At 35.8% G+C, this 23,636-nt stretch overlaps 1 protein-coding gene across 1 annotated transcript; it reads left to right on the plus strand.

Moving 5' to 3' along the window:
• The first annotated feature begins 864 nt into the window (after window positions 1-864).
• On the plus strand, window positions 865-21,663 carry LOC138708549 (nose resistant to fluoxetine protein 6-like). Its single transcript, XM_069838665.1, has 6 exons — window positions 865-1,123; window positions 3,470-3,534; window positions 7,103-7,302; window positions 18,915-19,078; window positions 21,164-21,329; window positions 21,511-21,663. Exons 2-6 carry the CDS (start codon window positions 3,495-3,497, stop codon window positions 21,661-21,663), a joined length of 723 nt encoding a protein of 240 aa, XP_069694766.1. The 5' UTR covers window positions 865-1,123; window positions 3,470-3,494.
• Window positions 21,664-23,636: the final 1,973 nt, after the last annotated feature.

Consider the following 23,636-nt stretch of genomic DNA (forward strand, 5'->3'; position numbering starts at 1 on the left):
ATGAAAATTCTACAATAATAATTATCATGATGTTATTTTAAAAAGACACGAATAACGCAGCTACAAGAGCTGAGACATATAAGTGACAAGAAGCTTCCCAACGTAAATACTGAAAACATTGTAAGAGTTAGTTTTCGAATTTCGTAGCAAAGTCTGACAAATATGAAGCTCTAATGTGAGCAGTGAATTGATTAAGAAGAGTTCCATTGTCGCAATCGACGAAATACGCCCTGAGAATCTCAGTTTATTTAAAAAGTTAAGTCTAGAACACTTGATGGTAAGGTTACCATACTTCCACGATTCTCGGGGGCAGTCCTCGAATTTTTTTTTCCTCTCCCGAACAAAATTGTTTCCGTAATTTAATAATTTATCACCAGATCTGCCCGGATTTCCAGTGTTAATTATTACAATTTTATGAAAATTCTGTTGAATATCACAGTGACTGGAATATTCATTCACACGATAAGATATGTGTAGTATATATATTGTTGAGATCCAACAGAAATAGAAAAATTTGATGAGAAAGTATTTTATTTTTCTTAAAATATAGATGGACTTTACCTGGATGAAATAATTTATTTGATGAAACTGTTTGAAAAAATATGACTTCAAAAAAGGAGCAAAAGTGGAATGAAAAAAATGCTGATCTTTGCCCAAAATGGAGTGACAGTTTTAAATTTTCCTCTGACAAAATGATTCCCTCTACATAACTCCAGAACGTTGATTGAACTATACCTTGTCTCCTGGAAATAATGCAACAGTGAAAAGTATTTTTTTTTTCAATTTTATTGTATTTTATCAATTTTAATGAACACTGATATAAAACTGACCAAAAACGTTTATTTTATCATTATTTACGAAAAAAATATTGTAGTATTAGCACTTAATCTACACGTAGTCCCGAATAGCACCAACACGTCTTATGGTTGCATGTGACGTAGCCGGGGTCACCGAGAACGCTCAGTTTTCGGCGGGGTTTCTGCATTCCCTCAACGTGCGGCGCTCAAGACCTGGTGCCCGGACTGCAGGAGCATTTCGACCAAAACGTCGTTGTCACCCTCAACAACCAGGATTGCCACACTAAGAACGAGAAGATCTACACGTTGCTGGACTATGTGACGATGTAAGTTGTAAAACAGTAGCAACAGATTTCGATCCATTTCATAAAGACCCGCATTATTAGTTGTTCCATGAGAGAGAGAGAGAGAGAGAGAGAGAGAGAGGGAGGAAGAGAGAGAGAAAGGGAGAATACGGAAATGTGTGATACACTGACAGCAACAAATTGCTCAGAAAGGAATTGCCTTTTTGTTTATAGTTGTTATGAACTTCGAGAGGAAAATTTAATTACAAGATAAAATATTAAATTGCACATATTTTCTTAATACAATCTATTTAATTAACACTTATAGCAGCAAATTCACCATTCCGGATTAGATTATCGGCAAGAAGTTAACGTTTAACTCAATGTCAAACACACTGTTGATATGTGTTTGTTATTTTGTTGTCTTGCTCTGTTTATGAATGTAGTTCATCCACTTACGTAAACTAGGAAATATCGCGAATTTGAGTTTGATCATTTTCATTAGGTTTTTCTTTAATCAAAATACAGTACTGTATTAACAATAAGTGTTTTTACTCACGAACTGAGCTATCAACTCGGACGTATACATTATGCAGTGTACATTAAACTATATACAGCACATTAGTGAACAATATAGAGAATGAAGTTAAATTGAAAAATAATCATAATATGGATATTTAAACACAATTTTGAAAATGGAGGTCGCTCATTTCGATACAGGTTTCAGTTCTTTTTTGCATATTATCGCACTATAGACTATTGTACGTAACCCCAATTACCAGTTTCGTCCTTCGTAGGACTACTAGTAACTCATGTTGAAATAATTGTGTACCTACCCTATAAAAAAATACCTTACGTACTGTAAATTCAATCTGCACTTTTGCCCGATCCGAAAAGATAAAATTACTCTGACATGCTATCTACCGTCCGTCCAAGTGGTTTTGTCGCAGAGTCGTAGAAAGGGGGGAAATCACGTGACAATTAATTAACGAGGCCCTTTTATTTAAGTTATTTGAAACAGTTGTATAATATTACGTAGACGTCCAGTTCCTAACAGAAATTAATGTTTTCAGAAAAGAGCTAAGACAGCCCAGCCACTAGCCTTTACAGAGGGGCGAGTAGAAGCGGGTGGGGGAAACCGGGATGCGACATAGGCAAACGGACGACAGTACCTGTGCGAGAATATGATTCAATATTGAAAGCTCTTTCGTCACTGGAAAACGCGAACATATTTCTGGAACGTACTATACTCACTAAATCAGTACTGTTTGTGTTTACTATGACCGTAAGACGATTTTGACTGTATACGCTTGGTTCTGTGTGGATAACGGTTGGACATATACTAGTAGAGGGGGTGGGAGTGAAGTACAATAAAAAACTCAGGTACAATAAAAATTTAAGTAAAAATAAAATGATGTCCCTGTATAAATAACAATAAAACTGAATACTGAGTTTTCCAAATCTCATTAGACCGCGTCATGGATGGCATTCCGTTGGGCCCCACTCACTGTGTATAGGAGGAGCAACTTTGATATTTTGAATAGAATGATGGACATTTATTATTTGTGTATTCTTGTTTTCCTCAACATATAAGACAATTTTTATTTGAAACTTTGTTTTTAAATGAGGTCTTAAGTAGTTACAACTTGTTTAAAAGTAATACAGATCCCGAGAAAAACTCCAACTAGGACCTTGTCCGCCTGCGAACCCGAGCCGCCTGTGTATAACCCGGTCCCGCAGGAATTTAATACCGACTGAAGATTAAATTCGCTCCGTAATGATGACATGTATAATATACACTCGCAGAACAAGTGCTAGAAGCTCTAATTCAAAATTTACACGGGGTATACACCATCCTTTCATATATTTCGGTACAGTAAGCTGTGTAAAATTTTACAAAGGGGGAAGAATAAAAATTTAGTAATATCCATCAGTCTTAGCCGATGGTAAACCTATTTGAAATATTAGAAATGACAACCAGCATTCACAAAATGATATAATGTAACGAGAAATCACACAGAGAAAAATAATCGACTTGCAATGAAAAGGAACAAATCTTCAGTTCGTTTACTAAGAAATTAATCTGAATTCGCAAGATTTGTGGGCTCGAACTCCTTGTTACTGCAGATCTGTGTTTCAAAATTTATAATATGGATCCCAGTAAATTATTAAGAAGTAAAGAAGGGTTCCAGGAAGCAAATTATAAGGGTATATGGGTGTAAGAGATAAGAGTATAAAATAAAAGTAACAGATCTCTCAAAACCACAACAACTTTTATAGTTAAATTAAGCCCTCACACAAAATAAAAAAGATGTAATGATGCGGAAGTTATGTACATAGCCACAAGTAACTTTTAACCCGAGTGGCTGACATAATTGTCTGTTTCAGTGCCGTGTTCTCCGCATTTGGCATTATGGTCGCCCTAAGCACGGCCTACGACGTAATGAATAAAGGTAAAGTACAATTAAACTCCTTATATTCATAGCAATGTAGTAATTTTCTATCTTACTGGTTGAGTGGAAGAGAAGGCTGAATGACCTTAACTCTGCCAGTTATAATAAACCATTATTATTATTATTATTATTATTATTATTATTATTATTATTATTATTATTATTATTATTATTATTATTATTATTAACTCTGGCAATCATACAGACACCCTTCTACTTTATTTTCTTGGTTCTGATACAATTATGTCTCAATCAGGTTGCCAACAAGGGGATCCGCCTGGCCCTTAACTTTTTAATCTAACAATTCATCCCTTTATTAAGGAATTAATTAGTCATCTCAACCTTTTTTACTTAGATGATGGTTGCTTAAGTGGGGTCTCTTCAGTTGTTTTGCAAGATCTTACTAAAATCATTCAATTCGGTTCAACAATAGGGTTAGAACTTATCCTGATAAATGTGAAATTTATTTTTGTTCTAAGTTTAATCAATCTGTTTTTTCTTCTTTCCAAAAACTTGCTCAGATTATTTTACTAATGTCAAAATCCACTTTAACAATTCTTGGATCTTCCGTCCTTTTGGAAGCTGCCGATCACATCGCTGAACAAAAACTAATTTCTTTACAATATTTCATCGATCGTTTCACACTAACACATCCTCATATTTATAATGCTTTTTTATAATAATAAGCCATCATTTTAACATAATATAATCTAGAAATCTCATTTCTTTGGTACTTCTGCAGTAATTAAGAATGGAGTTCTGCTTTCTTGCATACTTCCTGCCTCGTGATATTGCTGACACATCATTTAGAAACACCTTAGCATCCAGCTCCACATTTTTCTATGTAGTCATAAAAACGAATATATTGCGGTAAGACGAATTAAATTCCCTGGCAAATTTGGCGTGAAAAGATTTTCATGTTTTGGTTGTTCTGTCTGAAATGAATGAAGCTAAGGCCCAAATTTCTGGCGGAAATTTTTATTTTCATCAATGTAATTTTCGACCAGGTAATCAGAATACTGTCGAACTATATATGTTTTGTTAACAGTGGAATAAAGTAAAAAACAAAACGATATCTTACTTCCTGTTTCTAGTAATTACGGAGCGAAAACATGTGTCAAATGCTCATCTAATGTTTCAGCGGTAAATTTTAATTTGCGCCTACTTACGTAATATTCCTTCCTAGCCTTCCAACTCGGAGTGGGGGACATTCTTAAGCGCAATTCGGATGTTTACAAAACCAAACGTTTTCACGGTTAATTAAACAAGCGGAACTATGCATAATAAACTTATGTGACCAACAAGAATCAAACTGTTTACAGTCCTTCGTCAACAACAAACTGAACATGATGCCCGCGAATAAGTTTCTCTCCTATCCACACATCCTCCGCAGACGGACGTACGACATGGCAGACCGATTATTTTCTTCTTTCCAGCTTCCTTCTTTCTTCACTTCCTCTCTTCCTTCTTTAATTGTTTTTCTCCTTTATTCTTTTTCTTGTTTATCTCTTTTTGTCATCAACTTTCATCTTTACTCGTTGTATCCTATAGAATGAACAAAACTAACTGTCGCTCTCGCTCTCTGTGGTCGTTGCATTTGTCTTCCGAGTTTCGTCTCGTCATTATCGTGCGCTTCGAATCTCGCTCATCATTCTCGAAATAGCATCTGGTCGGCGTGGAAAGATTTCGTAACTTTGTATAACATACATCATTGAAATAAATAACATTACTGTATAAATGTTTGAATGAGACAAAAAGACAAAACAGAACAGTATCTTAGTTATTAAAATGTTCTGGTTCTATTATATGATATTACAAATGGTTATATAAGTAGAAAAAAAAAATTCTCAAATAAATTTGCATTTCTAAGAAACATAAAACATAACGTTAATATCTTTTACTTGAGATTGCACACTTGACCGCAAACATATGAAAAGAACATTCCTAGACTTTTAAAAAGAGCCTAGTAATAAAATAAAGACTGGGGAACGGATTATGTATGTATGTATGTACGTACGTACGTATGTATTTATTAACACTACAATTGGGCATACACCCAGTGATATACAATAATTACAATTGCATGAAATAAAATAAAATAAACGTAAATCTGTAAATAGTAGATGCAATAAACCTAGGACTATAATTAAAAACTATAATTAAAAACTATTCTATAATAACGCCTAAGATAAGCAAAAGTAAATCTAACTTATAAGTATTCTATTTCACCCAACTATTACCAATTTAAATAATTATTTATCACCTTAATTAATGACATACCAACTTAATTACATATCATTTTAATTAATTACATATGACCTTAATTTATTTACATATCAACTAAATTACATATCATCTTAATTAATTACATATCAACTAAATTATTTTACATATCAACTTAATAATTACATATCAACTTAATTAATTATATATCAATTCAATTAAGTACATGACACAACATAAATAATTACACTGCACCTCCAATTATATTTTCAGTCTAATCTTCTCAACCTTTCCTTAAATGTATTGATTTTAAGAGGACTGCCCTGAAAGGTAGAGATGATGTTTCAAATAGGCTATTTGATTGTTTATACATATATATAATAATTGCCAAAGTAGATAAAACTTCAGTCAGGTATAAAAAAACTGTGGCGATTCAAGGCTGTTTGACGTTCGGGGGACTTCGGGAGTGATCAATCTCAACGTCTGAAAACACTCACAAGCACAACACGTTAACAATGAAAAGAAGTCTATTTACAATCCATGTATTCCTCTCTTCTGTGAGAGATACAAAATGAATATAAATACATCGGAAGTGAAAGGAATTCTTTTCGGCGATAGGGGAACTTCATTTAAGTTAACCAAAACCGTTCTCCTGTCTCTTAAATGTTCTAATGAGGACATTAACAAAATTTGTCTAATAGTATTGAGAGATTCATTATTCATTTTATACAATCACTTGTATAACACTACGTAATATTATTTTTACTTAATTTCATTACTCTTTATTGTACTTTCATCTCATGTTTCTCCGAAATCAAATTGTACTTTATTTTTAAATTTATCGTTGTTCCGAAGTCTCTCCGTAAATCATATTGTATTTTATTTTTAATTTAACCTCTGTTTTGTATTCTGGATCCTAGTGGTCAGCCGTAGACTTTGGCCAGATATCCCAAATTGTGGAATTTGTGTGTGCGTCAACGACGTGACGTATACAACATTGTCGTGCGGGTTTTCAGCTGTTCGGGCGCTCTTAGTCTTGCTTTTTCGATCGTTGTTCATCCCTAGTATCCTATTTTCTCTCCTTTTTTCCCCCTTCTTCCCTTTTTTCTTTTTCATATTTCTTTCCCTTCATCTTTTCAGTTTTCTATCCAGACTTCATTTCTCCTTGCATTAATTTTATCTTCTTTTCCACTCTTCTTTACTTTCTACCTTTACTTACTTTCTTATTATTTTTCCTCTTTCTTTAATTACTTATTTTCTCTTTCTTACGCCCTAATTTTTTCTTAATTCTTTCCTCCCATCCTTCTTTCTTTCGTTCACTTTTCTTACTGGTATCACTTTGTAGGAGAGCGCCGAGAGCTGCTGCTGTCGTTCTCCCTGCGTCGTCATGGCTCCAAGCTGCTGAGCGCTGATACATCCAGCGACTCGCTACCCGCGTTGCACGGCGTGCGCAGTTTGAGCATGTGCTGGATCGTCCTGGGGCATCACTACTTTCTGATCAAGGATGTCTCTGCCCCTGCTATCAACATAGTGTTCATTAACCGCGTGAGTGTCCTTAATATCCAAATGTGAATATATTCCACGCAATGTCTTCAAGGCCAAGTGTGCTGTCAACACTATTTTCTTCAAATAGCCTTTACGATAAACTTACGTATGTTAATCACAATTTTACTTTATTCCGTAACGGTCGACATGAGGCATTTATGTAGCTGATAAGGTGAAGAAAGACTGGATGAAACAGGAATGTGAAGAAATAGAGGATGTAGACAGAAAATAATTTTAATATAACTTACTACTACTACTACTACTACTACGATGGCATCACAGCCCAAAGTCGAGCCTTAGCCTCTTCAATTTTCTTCCTCCAACTGTCCCTGTCCTGTGCTAATCTCCTCCAGGCAGTTGTTCCGAGATAGTCCTGAGAATCGATCGTTACCGCATCTATCCATCTATTTTTGGGTCTTCCAATTGGTCTTTTACCATGTATTTTCCCTTCTAAGATCTTCTTTGGTATTCTGTTCCCTTCCATCCGATAGACATGTCCGGCCCATTCAAGCCTCCTTAATTTGATGAAAGTAACAACATCAAAACTTTTATATAATTTATATAGCTCGTTATTATAACGTATTCTCCACTGCATATTTTCTTGCACCGATCCAAAAATTCTTCTGAGTATTTTGCGTTCAAATATACCTAGTTTAGCTTCTGTCTCCTTAGATAATGTCCAAGTTTCGCTTGCATAACAGAGAATACTTCTAATAATTGTTTTGTATATTTTAAGTTTTCTTTCCTTGTGCACACAGTTAGATTTCAATATTGCGCTTAATGCAAAATAGGCCTTATTGGCTGCAGTGATTCGACTCTGTACTTCAATTAATTCGTTATTGTTACTTGTCATTACTGTTCCAAGATATTTAAACTTCTCAGTTTCTTCAAACATGTTTATCGTCAAATTGGGAGGGTTGTAGATATTCTGTTTATTTCTTATTTGTGTCATCCGTTTGGTTTTACTTGCATTAATCTGCAACCCGATTTTAGCGGCTCCTTGTTCCAGGTCTTTATACACTTCTTCTATTGCTATCAACGACAGTCCCATAACATCCAAGTCATCTGCGTATCCTACTATTTGAACACTTTTGTAAAATAAAGTGCTGTTAGTATCTATACCTGTCTGTGTTATCACCTAATGTAAAGCAAGATTGAAGAGCATTGGTGCTAGAGCATCCCCTTGTTTCACCCCATTATCAATATTAAATTGTTCTGTTGAACCACCATATATCTTCATTTGAGCCTTGGTTTCTGCCATGGTCATCTTGACGAGTCTGATTATCTTTGGATGTATCCCTTGATGAATCATAATTTTGTATAATTCTTGTCTATTAATGCTGTCACAAGCTGTTCTGAAATCTACAAACAAATGGTATAAGTTGAGATTATACTCCCAGAACTTTTCTGTCATGCCTTTAACAGTGTAAATTTGATCTATGGTCGACCTTCCTGCACGGAAGCCGGCTTGGTACTCGCCTATGATATTCTCGTAGTATTTCTCCAATCTTTTCCGGAGAATGTAAGTGAATATTTTGTACATTGTACATAGGAGAGTTATGCCTCTATAATTTTGGCACTCTAGTTTGTCTCCTTTTTTATAAATTGGGCAGATTATTCCAACTTTCCATTCACTAGGCATTTGTTCTTCTTGCCATATCTGTTTTACCAGTTTGTATATTGTCTCTACCATATCTTTCCCTCCTGCTTTGATTAGCTCTGCTGGTATTTTATCAATACCCGGAGCTTTACCATTTTTCAGCAAGTCAATTGCAAGGGCTACATCCAACATATCTGGTGGCTCCAATTCTTCTTCCTCTTCCTCTGAAAGATTAACTTCATTTGATTCTTCATTTACCTCTGTGTTCAGTAATTGTTGGAAATGTTCTTTCCATTTTTGTAGAACTCCTTGTGGTGTGCTGACAATTTCCTTCCCATTTCTAAGTAAATTTGTTCTCGGTACATATCCTTTGCTGTTATATTTCACTTCTCTATAAGCACTTTTGAGGTTGTTCTCTTTGAAATTGTTTTCCATTTCTATAATGCATTTATTCCACAATTCTCTCTTTTTACGTCTGCATATATAGTTTGCTTCCTGCCGTTTCTTTTGATATTCATTGTACTTGTTCCTTGTTGGACGGTCTAAATAAATTTTCCTTGCTTTGTTCCTTTCCTCTAGTGCTTTTTGACAGCCACTGTCAAACCAATCGTTTTTCATAGTCCTTTCATTATATCCTACTGCTTCTTCACTTGCTATTCTGCAGGTTTCCTTTAGTTCCTCCCAGCAGATCTCTATTCCTTGCTCAAATCTCTCTTTCCGATTTACACATTCTCTACTTAGAGCTTGTTGATATTTATTTCTTACTTCTTCTTCTTTAAGTGCCTCGACTTTTATTTTACGAGGTCTTTCTGCTTTCTGATTAAATGTACTGTCTATCCTGCATAAATATTTCGCCTTAACAAGGTAATGATCCGAGTCTGCGTCAGCTCCTCTAAATGATCTCACATCTTGAACTCCAGAGGCTCTTCTCCTGTCTATTAATATATGGTCTATTTGTGTGGTGGTCTCTCCATCTGGTGATCTCCATGTTTGTTTATGGATATCTTTATGGTCAAATTGAGTTGAACTTATGATCATATTTCTGCTTTCCGCTATATCAATCAATCTCCTTCCATTGTCATTAGATATGTCATGCAAGCTATTCCTGCCTGTGATGTTTCTGAACTCTTCCTCTTTCCCTATCTGGGCATTGAAGTCGCCTAAGATTACTTTAACATCATTGGATGGTATCATATCCAATACTCTTTCCAATTGATTATAGAATTCATCCTTCTCAATAGGATCTATCTCCTCCGTTGGCGCATATACATTTATCATTGTCATGTTGTAAAACTTCATTCTCAATCTCAAAACACAAATTCTTTCATTGATAGCTTGGTATCCTATTATGCTGTTTTTAAATCTTGGATTAACAATAAATGCCACACCATGTTCATGTACTCCTTCTTTCTTCCCGCTATGCAAAATGGTGTATCCTTTTATATCTTGGATTCCATTACCATGCTATCTAACCTCCTGAATAGCAGTCACAGGTAATTCATAGCTTTTAATTTGTGATAAAACTGACTGTACGGCTCCTGTTTTGTATAATGTCCTAACATTCCATGTACCAAACTCAAAGACCATGTTCCGTCGCTTAATTCGCTGCCGATGTTTCAACCAGTTCCGAGGCTTCAATTGAGGCTTCTCAACAAGTAGTTTTTTACAGTTGTGGGGGTGTCAGCCCCACGAACCAACCCCCAACCTGGAGGACCAGGTCTCCGTATTTATGTCCCCCAAAGACAGGGTGACCCAGCTATACCCCCAGTTAATATAACTTACCATGAAATAAAATGCTTGGACTTCACAAATAAAAAGTGGAAAACCATGTGCTAGAAAGAAGACGAAATCGGTAATGAAATAATAAACAAACAAGGAATATTGGACAGATAAACGAAATATACCATGTGTATAGTACATAGGGAATTAGTATTGCTTAAGAAATCCATGGATAAAAAATTGAAAGTGGGATTTCATGTAGTTGGCCATGTGTAATAAAATAGTAGGCCTTGTAGAAAAGAAGACTACCTACTGATTATTACCAACTAAAACTCTGTTTTGATGGCATTAACCTTGAAACAATGGATTATTATACTAGAGAAGAAAATATTTTATTAATTGAACTGTATGGATACAATTCTTTGAGAAAGGTAACATACGTATTTGCTGGACTCCTTCCTGGCAGGAAAATTCCATCCCACAATACTATCAGACTATTGTAAACAATAATATTGCTTAAAATTATTGTTTACTTATGTCTTTGTGAAAAAGGTAATCTGATAACAAAAAAAATGTTTAATGAAATACACAAATGAAATTATAATAGTAACACCATGACATAATTGAAGACATTATTACAAAAACAGCCCAAGTCATTTTTAATGAAATTGAATTAAGGACACATTTGCTATTATTTCAAATGTTTATATACTCCAAAAACGACCCATGTCAGGTGTAATAGCCACAAGGATAAGCACCAGCAGTGGCGTAGAGTCAGTGTAAGCTAAAAAGCTCAGCTTCCCCAGTTAATAACTTCATAATAAACCTGCAGTTTATGAACAAAATTATGTATTAATTTTAATACAATTCATATTTACTCAAATATTGTGATGCGGCAGCTTAGGATGATTTGTGATGCAGCAGTAAACATGAAGCCTGCACACACCAGCTTCCAACCCCCTCCACTGTTCTCTAAGCAAACTGTTTTCTTTCACGCATTCTTCTGTGTAACCCACCCCGCAGATTTGCCATTCCTTTGTAACTAAACTACCTGGTCGCAAGACTAACAAGAAGCTAGCTTTCACATTGAAAACAGTTTAGTTTCCGAGTTATCCCTTTCGTGAGTTGTGTTCAGTTGAAGTGTTAGTGTGCATTGTGGCTGATATAATAAATTATGAGTGAAATAACAGTTCCTAACACTAATGTACTTGAATTTTTGAGGCCAATTCCATTATCAAGACTGACTTACGAACAAAAGTGTGATTTAAAAAACAAACGGCCGACTCCTTTGCTGTCAATAAAGGACACAACCAAAAGACAGACGCGTACTTTTCAACCATCATGGTACACGAGATACAAGTGGCTTACAGGGTGTGTGGTGAAGAACAAAATGTATTGTTATGTTTGTATTATGATGGGGAAACATAATTCTGAATGGTGTACTGAGGGGGTTTCTGATTTGAACAATTTCATAAAGAAAGCCGAGAAACATCAATCATCGAAACAACATTTACTACACAGTGAGTCTTTTCATCTCCTAGGATCAATTCGCATAGAGCATGCTCTTTCAGAATCTGCCCGCCTTCAAACAATGAAACACAATGAAGAAGTTTCGTCCAATAGACGTATTTTAGCACGTCTTATTCAGGCAACAATATTTCTGTCAAAACAAGAACTTGCATTCCGGGGTCATAGAGAAAATGAAAGTAGTGGCAACAGAGGGAATTATTTGGAATTATTGGACCTACTTGCTCAAAATGAGTCATTAATTCGAGACCATCTGCAATCAAATTCTCTTTTTAAAGGAACATCTCCAGATATACAGAATGATTTGATTGAAGTGATAACGTCTATATTAAATGAGAAAATTAAAAATGAAATTGAAGAAAGTTCTTTCGTTTCTGTTCAAGCAGATGAAACCTTAGATGTATCGTGTAAAAGCCAAATGAGCATCATATTTCGCTATTGTATTGAAGACCGCATAGAAGAGCGATTCGTTGGCTTTTATGACGTATCCGGAGACAAGACGGCTTTGGGATTGTCCGAAGTTTTGCGCAAGGTTTTATCAAAGTGGCAGATTGCAGGGAATAAAGTTGTAAGTCAGACATATGATGGCGCAACGGTGATGTCTGGTAGGGAAGGAGGAATGCAGAAACTGGTGAGACAATTCTGTCCATACGCTATTTTTATTCACTGTTATGCGCACCAATTAAATTTAGTGCTTTTGCATGGTTGCAAAACTGTGAAACAAGTTCGTTTATTTATATCTGCTGTAACTGCATTTCACAGCTCTTTCAGTAAGTCTTCCAAGCGAACGGTTTTGTTAAATGAAAAGGGGTTCAAATTGCCACAAGCATGTACAACTCGATGGAACTTCCATTCTAGAGCAGTTTCAACAATTCTAAAACATTTCAATGACTTGTACAGTGTCTTCACTGCAATAATCGATGATGATTGTCTGTGGGATGGTGATTCCCGGAATTGTGCTGTTGGACTGAAGAGACATATGGATGATCCAATGTTTGTGTACTTGTTGTGTGTATTTGAAGCTTGCTTCGTATACATTCAGCCACTCTTCAGACTTTTGCAATCTACCTCTGCTAGTATCACAGTGTGTCATGCTGAAATACATCTTGCTATTCGCAACTTAGAAAATCTAAGAGAAGATATCTTCATTGAAAACTGCGTCGAGAAAAGTAAAAAGCTAAACAACAATTTGTCATATAATGAAAAACACCAAATATCTTTGAGAGCTGTAACTTATGAAATATTAGATTCTCAAATAGTTCAAATGAAATTGAGATTTGAAGACTTTCCCCATCTTGAGTTTGTAGAATTAGTTCAGGAAAAAAAATTCATGGATTACAGAACAAAATTTCCCTCTAGTCAAGTGGCTGACTTGTTGAAACAGTATCCATTCTTTGATTCGGAAAAACTTGAAAATGAACTACACAACATTTATGCAGATGAGAAGAAACAGTTACCTCCTCAGGAACTCCTAAAATACTTTGTGACTACTGGACTGGATTCCATATATCAAGAAACGACTAAGTTATTAAGACTAATTCTAACTTTCCCTGCCACGACAGCAAGCAGCGAACGGAGTATGAGCACACTCAAAAGGATCAAAACATGTCTAAGAAACTCCATGTCCAATAATCGACTGTCGTGTATGAGTGCACTAGCCATTGAAAAAAACTACTTAGTGAACTCTCTTCAGAATCCTCATTTCTGGAGTACGTTATTGACGTCTTCGCAGAGAAGAAAGAGCGGAGAATGGAGCTCATCTACAGAAAGTTTTAAGGTAAGGGCATCTGATTTTGTAAAATCATGTAGTCAAAAATAATCTTCTGATAAAGATTTTAACGCTGATTGACGTAATTATACTAACACTGTATCTATTGACGGTTAATATTGTGATTTCTCTAAATATGACAGGGAGTGAGCTGATGTTAAATTATACATACTGTACGTGTCTATTTGTTAGAGATATGTGTAAATCATGAAATCATATTTTACTATGTAACATTTGAGGTGATGCCTTACTGGCGTTACTTATGAGGTTCCAACGAATCTTCAGACTGCTGACTTGACATTGACTACTATTTATTTTAAGACTACATTTTCGCAACATATATGAAAGACAATTTGAGTTAGCTTCCCCTGCTCAAAATTTCACGCTACGCCACTGAACACCAGTTGTACAGAAACAGTTGACATGTGTTGTTCTGTTTATTTTTATTGTTCTCCTGAAAAAAAATTGACAATGGTTGTTTTTGTAATAATGTCTTCAATTATTTTGAATCACCTAATCTAAAACTGATAATATGTGGTCAAAGCATAATGAATGATAAGTTGGCAATAGTCAGTAGATAGTCTTCTTTTCTACAATGCTCTCATTTTATGAGGAAACTAGAATGCAGCGTACACTTCATTTTCCAAACGATTACTTAATACACAAGCAACAGTCACATAACACCTTCCGATACAATTCTCAGAAGCAAGTGATGCTGGGATATTTTGTAGAAGCGACTTCCCGCGCTGCGGTTGGGAGAGCAGGATGTTGGTCGGCGGCGGAATGATGCGAAGTTTCCTCGTGTGACGGATAGTGTTTGTACACATACAGCACAAAAGTCAATAAATAAGTTTCCGACTTACCCTGAAAGCAGGCAACACACAGAACATAGAAAACAGAGAAGTTATCTAGAACTAGAGAAATGCCTGGAATCTATACTAAATGCATCACTTGAGAGGTAGAGAGAAAGACTAACCATGAGGCGTATACGGAAAGATTCCAAGAAAAATAGCAATAGACACTTGACATGTTTGCACAAAATAACTATAGAAGCTCAGTTCTTAAAAACAGTCTGACGCTGTTTGATAGATTGACCCAACAGGCATAGAAGCAATGATCTTCAGTGACACGCGGATGTATGTTTAACGGTAAAATAAATACAAGTGTAGTTCTGAAATATATTTATTGCACCTTGTATATTGTTGTTCAGTCAACTGTCCGAAGACAGGTCTGAACCTTATAAGTGATAACAAGAAGGTACCACTTATGAGGCAACTAGGCCAGGAGATAATGGGGTAGGGTGGCCAGTTCCTTTCCCCCTTCATTGCATACATCGCCAATTAGCTATATATTACAGCAGCCAGACTTCAGATGCATACGAACAATTGTTCTTCCTCTGACACATATCGTCTAGTGAGAACCTCAATCAGAAAATTGATTGAAACTGGATAAATATTTGATGTGAAAGTAGATATAGCACTCAATCTCTGTAACTTTCAATCTTGGTTACTGCTGTATAGTCCGTGCATTTCGAACTGGCGGATCAAGGTCATTTCGTATCCTCCACATTGTACTCCTTCTCCTAAGTTCTGGCTGGTACCCGTCTCCTATAACATGCAGCGCCACTGGTCCAGCTGATTTTTCTTGAGGAGAACGGTCCAGAAGTGGGGGGAAGCACGCGTGGCAAATGCAGTGCATTGCTTGACCTTGAGCCGCCAGTTCGAAATACTCAGACTATAGCATTATTATCATGCTTGCTACCATTTTTATCACTAAAACCACGCCATTGTTTTCACTAACACCAATACCACTGCGCCTCCTACTACAATTATACAATTCAAAAATTAATTTTAAAATCTCGCTGGGTTAGTACTGAAATTTAGTAACATATATACCACTAATTAAATCATTACTGTAAAGGCAGAAAGCGGTAAATGTTCTTTTCAGCATTTTGCCTGTTTGTCTGACTGTGTAAGCGCTAAAGAATTATCGGACGCATTTTATTCGTGTTATGCATCTACAAATTAATTCTACCAGGAACAGTATACATGGGATATAATACATTTTTAAATTAATAATAACCACAGGCGTAGCTGACTTGGTAGTGCATTCACCTGCTGCTCTGAAGCTGCGCTCGGCCGAATGTTCGAATAATAGAACGGGCTGATTATTTGGGTGAGTTTTTCCGAGGTCTTCCTCAAGAGTAAGGAGAAGGTCAGATAATCAACGGCGAAATCTCTCGGCCTAATCTCGCGAAATACCATCTTGCTATCACCAATTCAATCGCCTCTAAATAATGTAGTACTTGAAACAGCTTCGTCAAATAACTGAATTTTAAAAAATACTATTCATGTGTTGGAAAAGAAAATACGCTAATCTAGAGATGAACAACGATCGAGAAAGCGTTAATTAACAGGGACCGCAAAGCAGAAAACCCGCACGACAATGTTGTATTACGTCGCGTCTTTGATGTAAAGACTGAATGTGACTATTCCGAAACCCGATATTGATGACTCCCGAATTCCCGAAGTCAAACAGCCTTGAATCGCCACAGTTGTTTATACAGGGACATCATTTTATTTTTACTTGCATTTTTATTGTACCAGCATTTCTGAATGTACTTCACTCTCACCCCTTCACCAATGTCCTTGCTCCCGTCAGACACACAAACTTACGGCCGCTGTTGCATTCGAAGTCTTCAAGCAGTGAAGTAAACACTGCAGTGTATAGTGTGTTTCATAAATATGATTGCGTTTTCTATAGAAGAAAGAACCTATATTAATAATATTGTACTAAAAATTATATTCAAGAAACGATAAATTCAATTTCATAGAATATGCTTCAAAATGTTTTTAATAATATGCGTACTGAATTGAAGCCTGCATTGTAATGAACGGCAACCATTTTCAGCAACTTGTTTAAAAATTCAGATTAGCTTTTTTTGAATTGAGGTGGCTAGAAGCAAAGGAATTCTAGTGACATTTGTAATAACGTGAGTTAAGTGCATCCAGTGTAAGCAAAAGTATCTAAAATTTTAGTGGCAAAGAGCTATTTTAATCGCATCACACATTAAAATTTAAATAAAAAATTTCACCGATTTTACGAAAGCTTAAATATTTAAACCCCATTTTCTCAAAAGTAACTTAAGTGCACTTACAGCCCTTTACTTATGACCCCCTCAATTTAAATGCACTCTCTATATTGAATGATAACATCAATAATTAATATGCTAAATAAAGTAGACATTACATAACGAACATAGCCGCCTGAAAAGTTGACTTTTTGAAAAAAAATGTTACTACTCTACTGTATTTTGATAAATTCCGTAAAAGTGATGATCAAACTGAAAATCGTAATATCGTATTTCCCTACAACATAAATGGATACACTACTTTTCTCTCCTCCTATACCTAGTAAAATGATTTGTTTACATATTGCAATAGTAACATCAAACTTCTGTAATGGAAGGGGGAAACAGTGTTTCCGAGTATAGCCAGGTTAATGTTAAAAATATTGGTAAAAATAAAGTGATGTCCCTGTACCTGACTGAACTTTTATCTACTTTCGCAACTTTTATATACGTATTAACAATCAAGTAGCCTATTTGAAACATCTCTACCTTTCAGTGTATAACAATCCGTTCCCCAGTCTTTATTTAATTGCTAGGCCCTTATCAAAAGACTAGTAATTTTGTTTTCATATTTTGAAGATCAAATGTGCAATCTCAAGTAAAAAGATAGTTATGTTTTATATTTCTTAGAAACGCAAATTTGTTTGAGAATTGTTTTTTTTTCTATTTATATAACCATACGTAATATAATATAATATAATATAATAGGCCTATAATATAATATAATATAATATAATATAATATAATATAATATAATATAATATAATATAATATAATATAATATAATATAATATAATCAAAACATTTTGATAACTAAGATAGTGTTCTGTTTTGTCTTTTTCTCATTTAAACATTCATAATGTTATTTATTTCAACGATGTATGTTATTCAATGTTACGAAATCTTTCCACGCCCACCAAATGGTATTTCGAGAATTATGAGCGAGACTCGAAGCGCACGAGAATGACGAATCGAGAATCTAAAGAAAAATGCAACGAACACAGCGAGCGAGAGCGGCGGTTACTTTTGTTCATCTCTAGCTAATACAAAATGCCGATTTACTTCAATACTGCCTCAACAATCTCTTTTTTATTTTTTTCCTCATCATCATCATCTCATCATCATCATCATCATCAGCATAATCACTATCCATTTAAGTAGTAGACCTAGTGGCCTGTTATGGTCTCTAACCATTACTTGTGAGGTCTTCCAGTAAGTCTTTACTCTCATGGTGTGCAGTGGTGCATCTGTCTAGGTAATCTGATACGCTCTCTTCTTTGCACATCCTGAAGTCAGTCCTGTCTGTATTGTTGTCGATACTGAATTAAAGGTGGTAGTTCTATTTCGTCTGCAATGTGAGTATTCCTCTTATGTTACAAAAGACTTCAGCCAGCAGTTTTTCGTAAAAATCTCTTTTCTGCAGCTAATAATCGTCGATAATCTTGGAGTCGTACAGTCCAGGCTTCACAGCCATAGCTGAGATCTGATCGTGCCAAAATTTTATATAATGTAAGTCTAGTACCGGTATGTTTTTGAACATTCCTCACTGGAATGACTTGGTTAATGATTCTTAAAGAGAAATTACAATTTTGGATTTTATTAGAAATATCACACTCTTCAATGAATGCTAAGGTGTAAACCAAATGTTTGAAGGAGTTGATCTGCTACAATATCAATGGAAATCTTACTTCTCACTGGCTACTTACTTTTAAAAGCCACTATTTTGCTTTTCTTGTTGAGATTTGTAAATTATAATTATTTTGTTTTTTTTTAAATATAAAGTGAGGAATTAAATGAAACTTCTGTTATGTCCCAAAAATCAATTTTGAAGAAGGCTTTCTATTGCATTACTCACCATGTACTTGCAGTGGGTGAGGAGCTGGGAGAACATGCCCTTAGTGAACTTCGTCATGGCCGTGGACACGTTCCTGCTACTTAGTGGCCTGCTTGTCGCATACGTCTTTCTGAAGCAGATGCGCAGACCCGACGCGCATTTCAACATCCCCCTGCACTATCTGCACCGCTACATTAGGTATGTTACACACATTTTTTTCCTAGTCTTGGATAATCTGCACTTAATATGCATGCAAATGAGACGTTTGTTCAGCACTCGATGAACTGTTGATGGCGGTATGTTAAACTGTTTCCATGCTTAGCGTACCGGTATGGATTTTTCTCGACTTCCCCGGCACTAGCACGAACTTGTTCCGTCAAACCTGTTCATTATACCACACGAAACGATAAGTTTCGGGCTGTCTCGAGTATTTTCATATTGCCGTGTGGATTTTCCGAGCCCCAAATACGAATTTCATGATAATAGACTGATCACAGGTGAATGTGGTCTCAAACATACAGCAAGATACTCTTATTTTGGAGAAAAAGGCAGGAATGGACGCAACATTGCGGAAGCAAAGCCACATCAATACTGTTTGTCGTTTGGATCCTGCTTTTGGATAATCTGCACTTTGTATGCATGCAAATGAAGACGTTTGTACAGCATTCGATGAACTGTTGATGGCGATATGTTAAATTGTTTTCATGCCAGGCTTCTCTAAAATCTAGTAAGAATTTGTTCCACTTCTTTTTCAGAAACATTTATATTATGCTTCCCCTGGATTCTTTCAGAACACTTCCCTTCGCTAGAAACTTCGCCGCCTATGCTATATTTCCACGAAGTGAATCTCCTATGTACATTTGTCTGTAATTTCTTTGCAACAAAATTATTGATTTTATTGTCAAATATGAAATGATAACTTGTGCTCATTTTGTGATGCCAAAATTTTTATTTATTTGACACGAAACAAATAAAATGTAGTTCTGTTTTTGCCGATTCATTTCAGATTCCTTAACTTTTTATTCGAAAATCTTCTAGTATTAATTGAAATGCATAATTCCTCACACTTTCCTTTACAATGATTGATCAAAATATGGGGGTTGTGAATGGAACACAGAATAAGTGAAACTGGCTGAACCGACAGATGTTTGAAGCTAAAACGAAAGTGCTGAGATGGTGTGATACTAAAGTAAATTAGCTGCTATATGATTTGTTTTTAAAATAGTGTTTTATTTCAAGGTACTTGTCTCTTTTATTACAGATAGCTCATGGGGATAAGGTAATTATATAAGTAAGGTGGTTGCTCCTGTTATGGCCATGTTCCTGATATGGCCACCCCCCCTATTGTGAGTTAGTTAACCAAAAAATCCGCTAAATTGCAGCAGCATCCAGTGAAAGGGCATCCTGGTATGTTACTTGACCGTTTTCCATCCAGTCAGGTTGAGCAATATGGCGTCAGTTGCCTGTTTTGCGGTTTTCATGTGACCTCTTCTTATTTTTCTCTGGTAAGTCTCCTTTGTTTTATGCATGTTTTTCAAAGACTTGTTTCATGAAAACCATAGTACTCCATTCAGTTTTTAATGTTGTGTTGATTGGTGTTGTCATTGATGGCGTATCTTTTACGAGTTGTTCATAATCAAACGATTTTCGTGAAAGCTTACCTGCTCCTGATATCGTCATATCAAATGCACCATGGCCATATCAAGTTCATTTCACTTTTATTTTTTCACCTGACAAATTTACATGACTTATAGCTGGAATTGCGCAGACATTTTGTATTTTAAGAAAAACAACTTAATTTTTTATGGAAAAACCTCTTTTGACTACACTTTTGAATTATAAAAAAGATTATTAAGTGTCATGTTTATTCATTTTACACCAAAATAATTTAATTTTAGCACAACTGCGCTATCAAACGGAAAACAATCACGATTTGTAGAACATGGAACAAGGGTGACTATATCATGTGCACATGTTCCTGATATGGCCACTAGGTAGACTTTTGGAATTTGGGACTTTTTGGACAATTAAAGCTCTTTTTATGGGAAAGGAAATTGTTTTAAGAAAGTCCATTAGACTGAGAACGAGTAAGAAAAAAGTGGTTACCATTTATTTTCAAAATGGCGGCTAGAAAAATTCTCAAACCTTAATATGGCCATATCAGGGACACCTACCTTATTTTTAATTACGGCCATGTTTAACTGTCTTTAAAACTGAACAGATTTTTTTCTATAAACATTCTTGGCCATAAAGTTGACTTTCTCATCAAAGCCTTCTTTGCAGACTCACACCAGTACTCGCTGCGCTGATGCTGATCCAGCTGAGTCTCATGGACCATTTAGGATCGGGTCCGATCTGGGGTACCAACGTATATCAGACTGAACTATGCAGGAGAAATTGGTGGGCTGCTCTCCTATACATCCAGAACTATTATTCAGGTGACCAAACGGTGAGCAGAAAATGATCTCGAACGGTACAGAGTTCATTCCACGTCGCTTGAAGCTCTTTGGACTACTTCCCTTTCGCTACAACAAATTACACGTTAATTTTTTATTCATATAATTCTTTTCAAGTACTAGGCCTAAATTATAAGTAAAGGTTTTAGAATCAAAACGAAATTACTTTCTTAGATGAAAGAAAAATTTTTAGACGAGAAGATACAGTCTGAGGGTGAAGTGGTCGTTATTGAGGCCCCACGTTGGGCGCCATTTGAGGGTGAAGTGGTCGTTATTGAGGCCCCACGTTGGAGACCATTTGGGTGGGGGCGTCTCGGTGTTGCGTGAGATTCACTCAGGGTAGCCGAGGTACTGTTGTGGTATAGGATGATGTCGGGAATAATACCAAGCCGGCTACTTATATAAAAGGCAGTGTAAACTCCAAAACTATAAGTTTATTGTCGTATTCACTTGGTAAACCCTAGAGTATGTATTTCCGGCTGACTAATAATTCAATCGTTGGTCGCCCTTCTGTATCGACTCTATGGCAGCTCTAAATAAGCTCTATCCGATACTATAAATTCAATACTATGCCCAGTACACTATCATCGACGCTCCTAAACGTTGACGAGTAGTCTCGCCGGTGACAACGTTCTATCTATCGAGTCTTCGCCGGAAGGAAGACTATTAAGTCGGGCCGCCGACACCAAAAAAAACTCAGTGTGTCGTGCCGTCGACACGAAAAGAAGTCGTAGTCCTGTCGACACAAAACGAAGTAGTTATTGCGCCCTGTATGTAGGGCCGCCGACACGATAAGAAGTTGTGTTTGTGCCCTGTATGTAGGGCCGCCGACACGATGAGATCATCTCCGCTCCCCGTCACCCTTATTTATAAAAAACCTACCCTACGCTAAAACTAACTATCCTATTGGTTAAAAACTACGTCACTTAACCGGCCTAAAATCTATTCTCTATTGGTCCAAAGTGACCTCATAAGTTGAACCACGATCTCTTCTTATTGGGCGCGAAATAAATCATCTCTAAATTTAAACTTTTGGACTTCCCACAACATCAATTTAGTTCGAAGATCTTGGAGAACCCCGTTCTTTGGAAAACCCAAGCTTGCAATTGCTTTCCCACGGGTCCAGTCTAACTCCGGCTTTTACGCATCGCCGAGTGTCTATATACAATCACGCACAAGGTGGCCCTAAATCTGTCCGATGCTGACAAGTGACGAAACACCTGTGTGGGAAGCTAATTCTAACGAAGTCGCCAGAACATCCCCACGAATACATGTAATAAAAATATGGAGATATCACTTCGCTAATAAATCGGTCTCTCCCTCTCCTAATTCCTGCTTCAAGTCCATAAAGTTTACCTATGCAAGAAAAAATATAAAAATAAAAAATCTGTTTGATTAAAACGTAATTTTTGTTTAGTGTGAAAATATTGTCCCGCGCCTTAACGTTATGATCTAAGGCAGTGATGTCAAAGCAAGCGCATTTTTCTGACCTTGACGTCGTGCGCTGGTATCAAGCGCTAAGTATGATAAGAGGAAGGGTTGTGTGTATGAATAAGCAGTCTGTTGGATTAAGAAAACTGGTGCACAAGCTTCAAACGGAACGTCAAATTTTATGTCATTTTTATATGGCTTCTTTCTGTTTGATATTATCTATATTGTCTGTAAAACTAAAGTACTAATACCAATTTCTTAATATTGCATTTGTTTTTTAAATGTTAATAACATAATAAAGGGTTAAGAAGGAATATTCACATAAATTCCGTAGTAGTACAACTATACTGTACTAAATGGATGAAACACATCATTCATAAAGAAAGTGATATTCCAAAAAAAGAGATTGAGTATGACATGATAAGTTGGAATTGATATTGATGGTACATTTAGCCTCATAAAAATAATCAATAAACTAATAAAAACAATATTACAGTACAAAGCAAAGTTACCTATATGTTTTAAGTTAACTAATATTCCATAACAAATCGCATTATGCTTTCCTAACATCAGAATATTAAATTATTTTCTCTAAATGTGCTGAAGCTATAGAGCTGATATTTTTACAACACATGGGCACGTATCTTTTGCTTATGATGTAACAGTAGTTGCTTTGTTAATTCATTTCCTTACAAACAATATGTATGCGAATATTTTTAAAATTGTCGATACACTATCTTCAGTAATACGTATTTACGGTATGTTACATTTACGAAAACATTCTGTCAGGCTACTAAATAAATAGGCCTATATCTGAAAATTTCAGTTTTCTATAAAAAAAAGTTGAGAAAATATTTCTTTTGAATAAA

This window comes from Periplaneta americana, chromosome 11, assembly GCF_040183065.1.
Source record: "Periplaneta americana isolate PAMFEO1 chromosome 11, P.americana_PAMFEO1_priV1, whole genome shotgun sequence".
NCBI lineage: Eukaryota > Metazoa > Arthropoda > Insecta > Blattodea > Blattidae > Periplaneta > Periplaneta americana.

Excerpts from the sequence above, each read along its gene's own strand:
- LOC138708549 (XM_069838665.1), top strand. The coding sequence starts at position 3,495 with ATGGTCGCCCTAAGCACGGCCTACGACGTAATGAATAAAG. Across the intron at positions 7,303-18,914 it reads ACATAGTGTTCATTAACCGC|TGGGTGAGGAGCTGGGAGAA; the intron begins GTGAGTGTCCTT and ends ATGTACTTGCAG. Across the intron at positions 21,330-21,510 it reads ATTATTCAGGTGACCAAACG|ATGAAAGAAAAATTTTTAGA; the intron begins GTGAGCAGAAAA and ends TTACTTTCTTAG.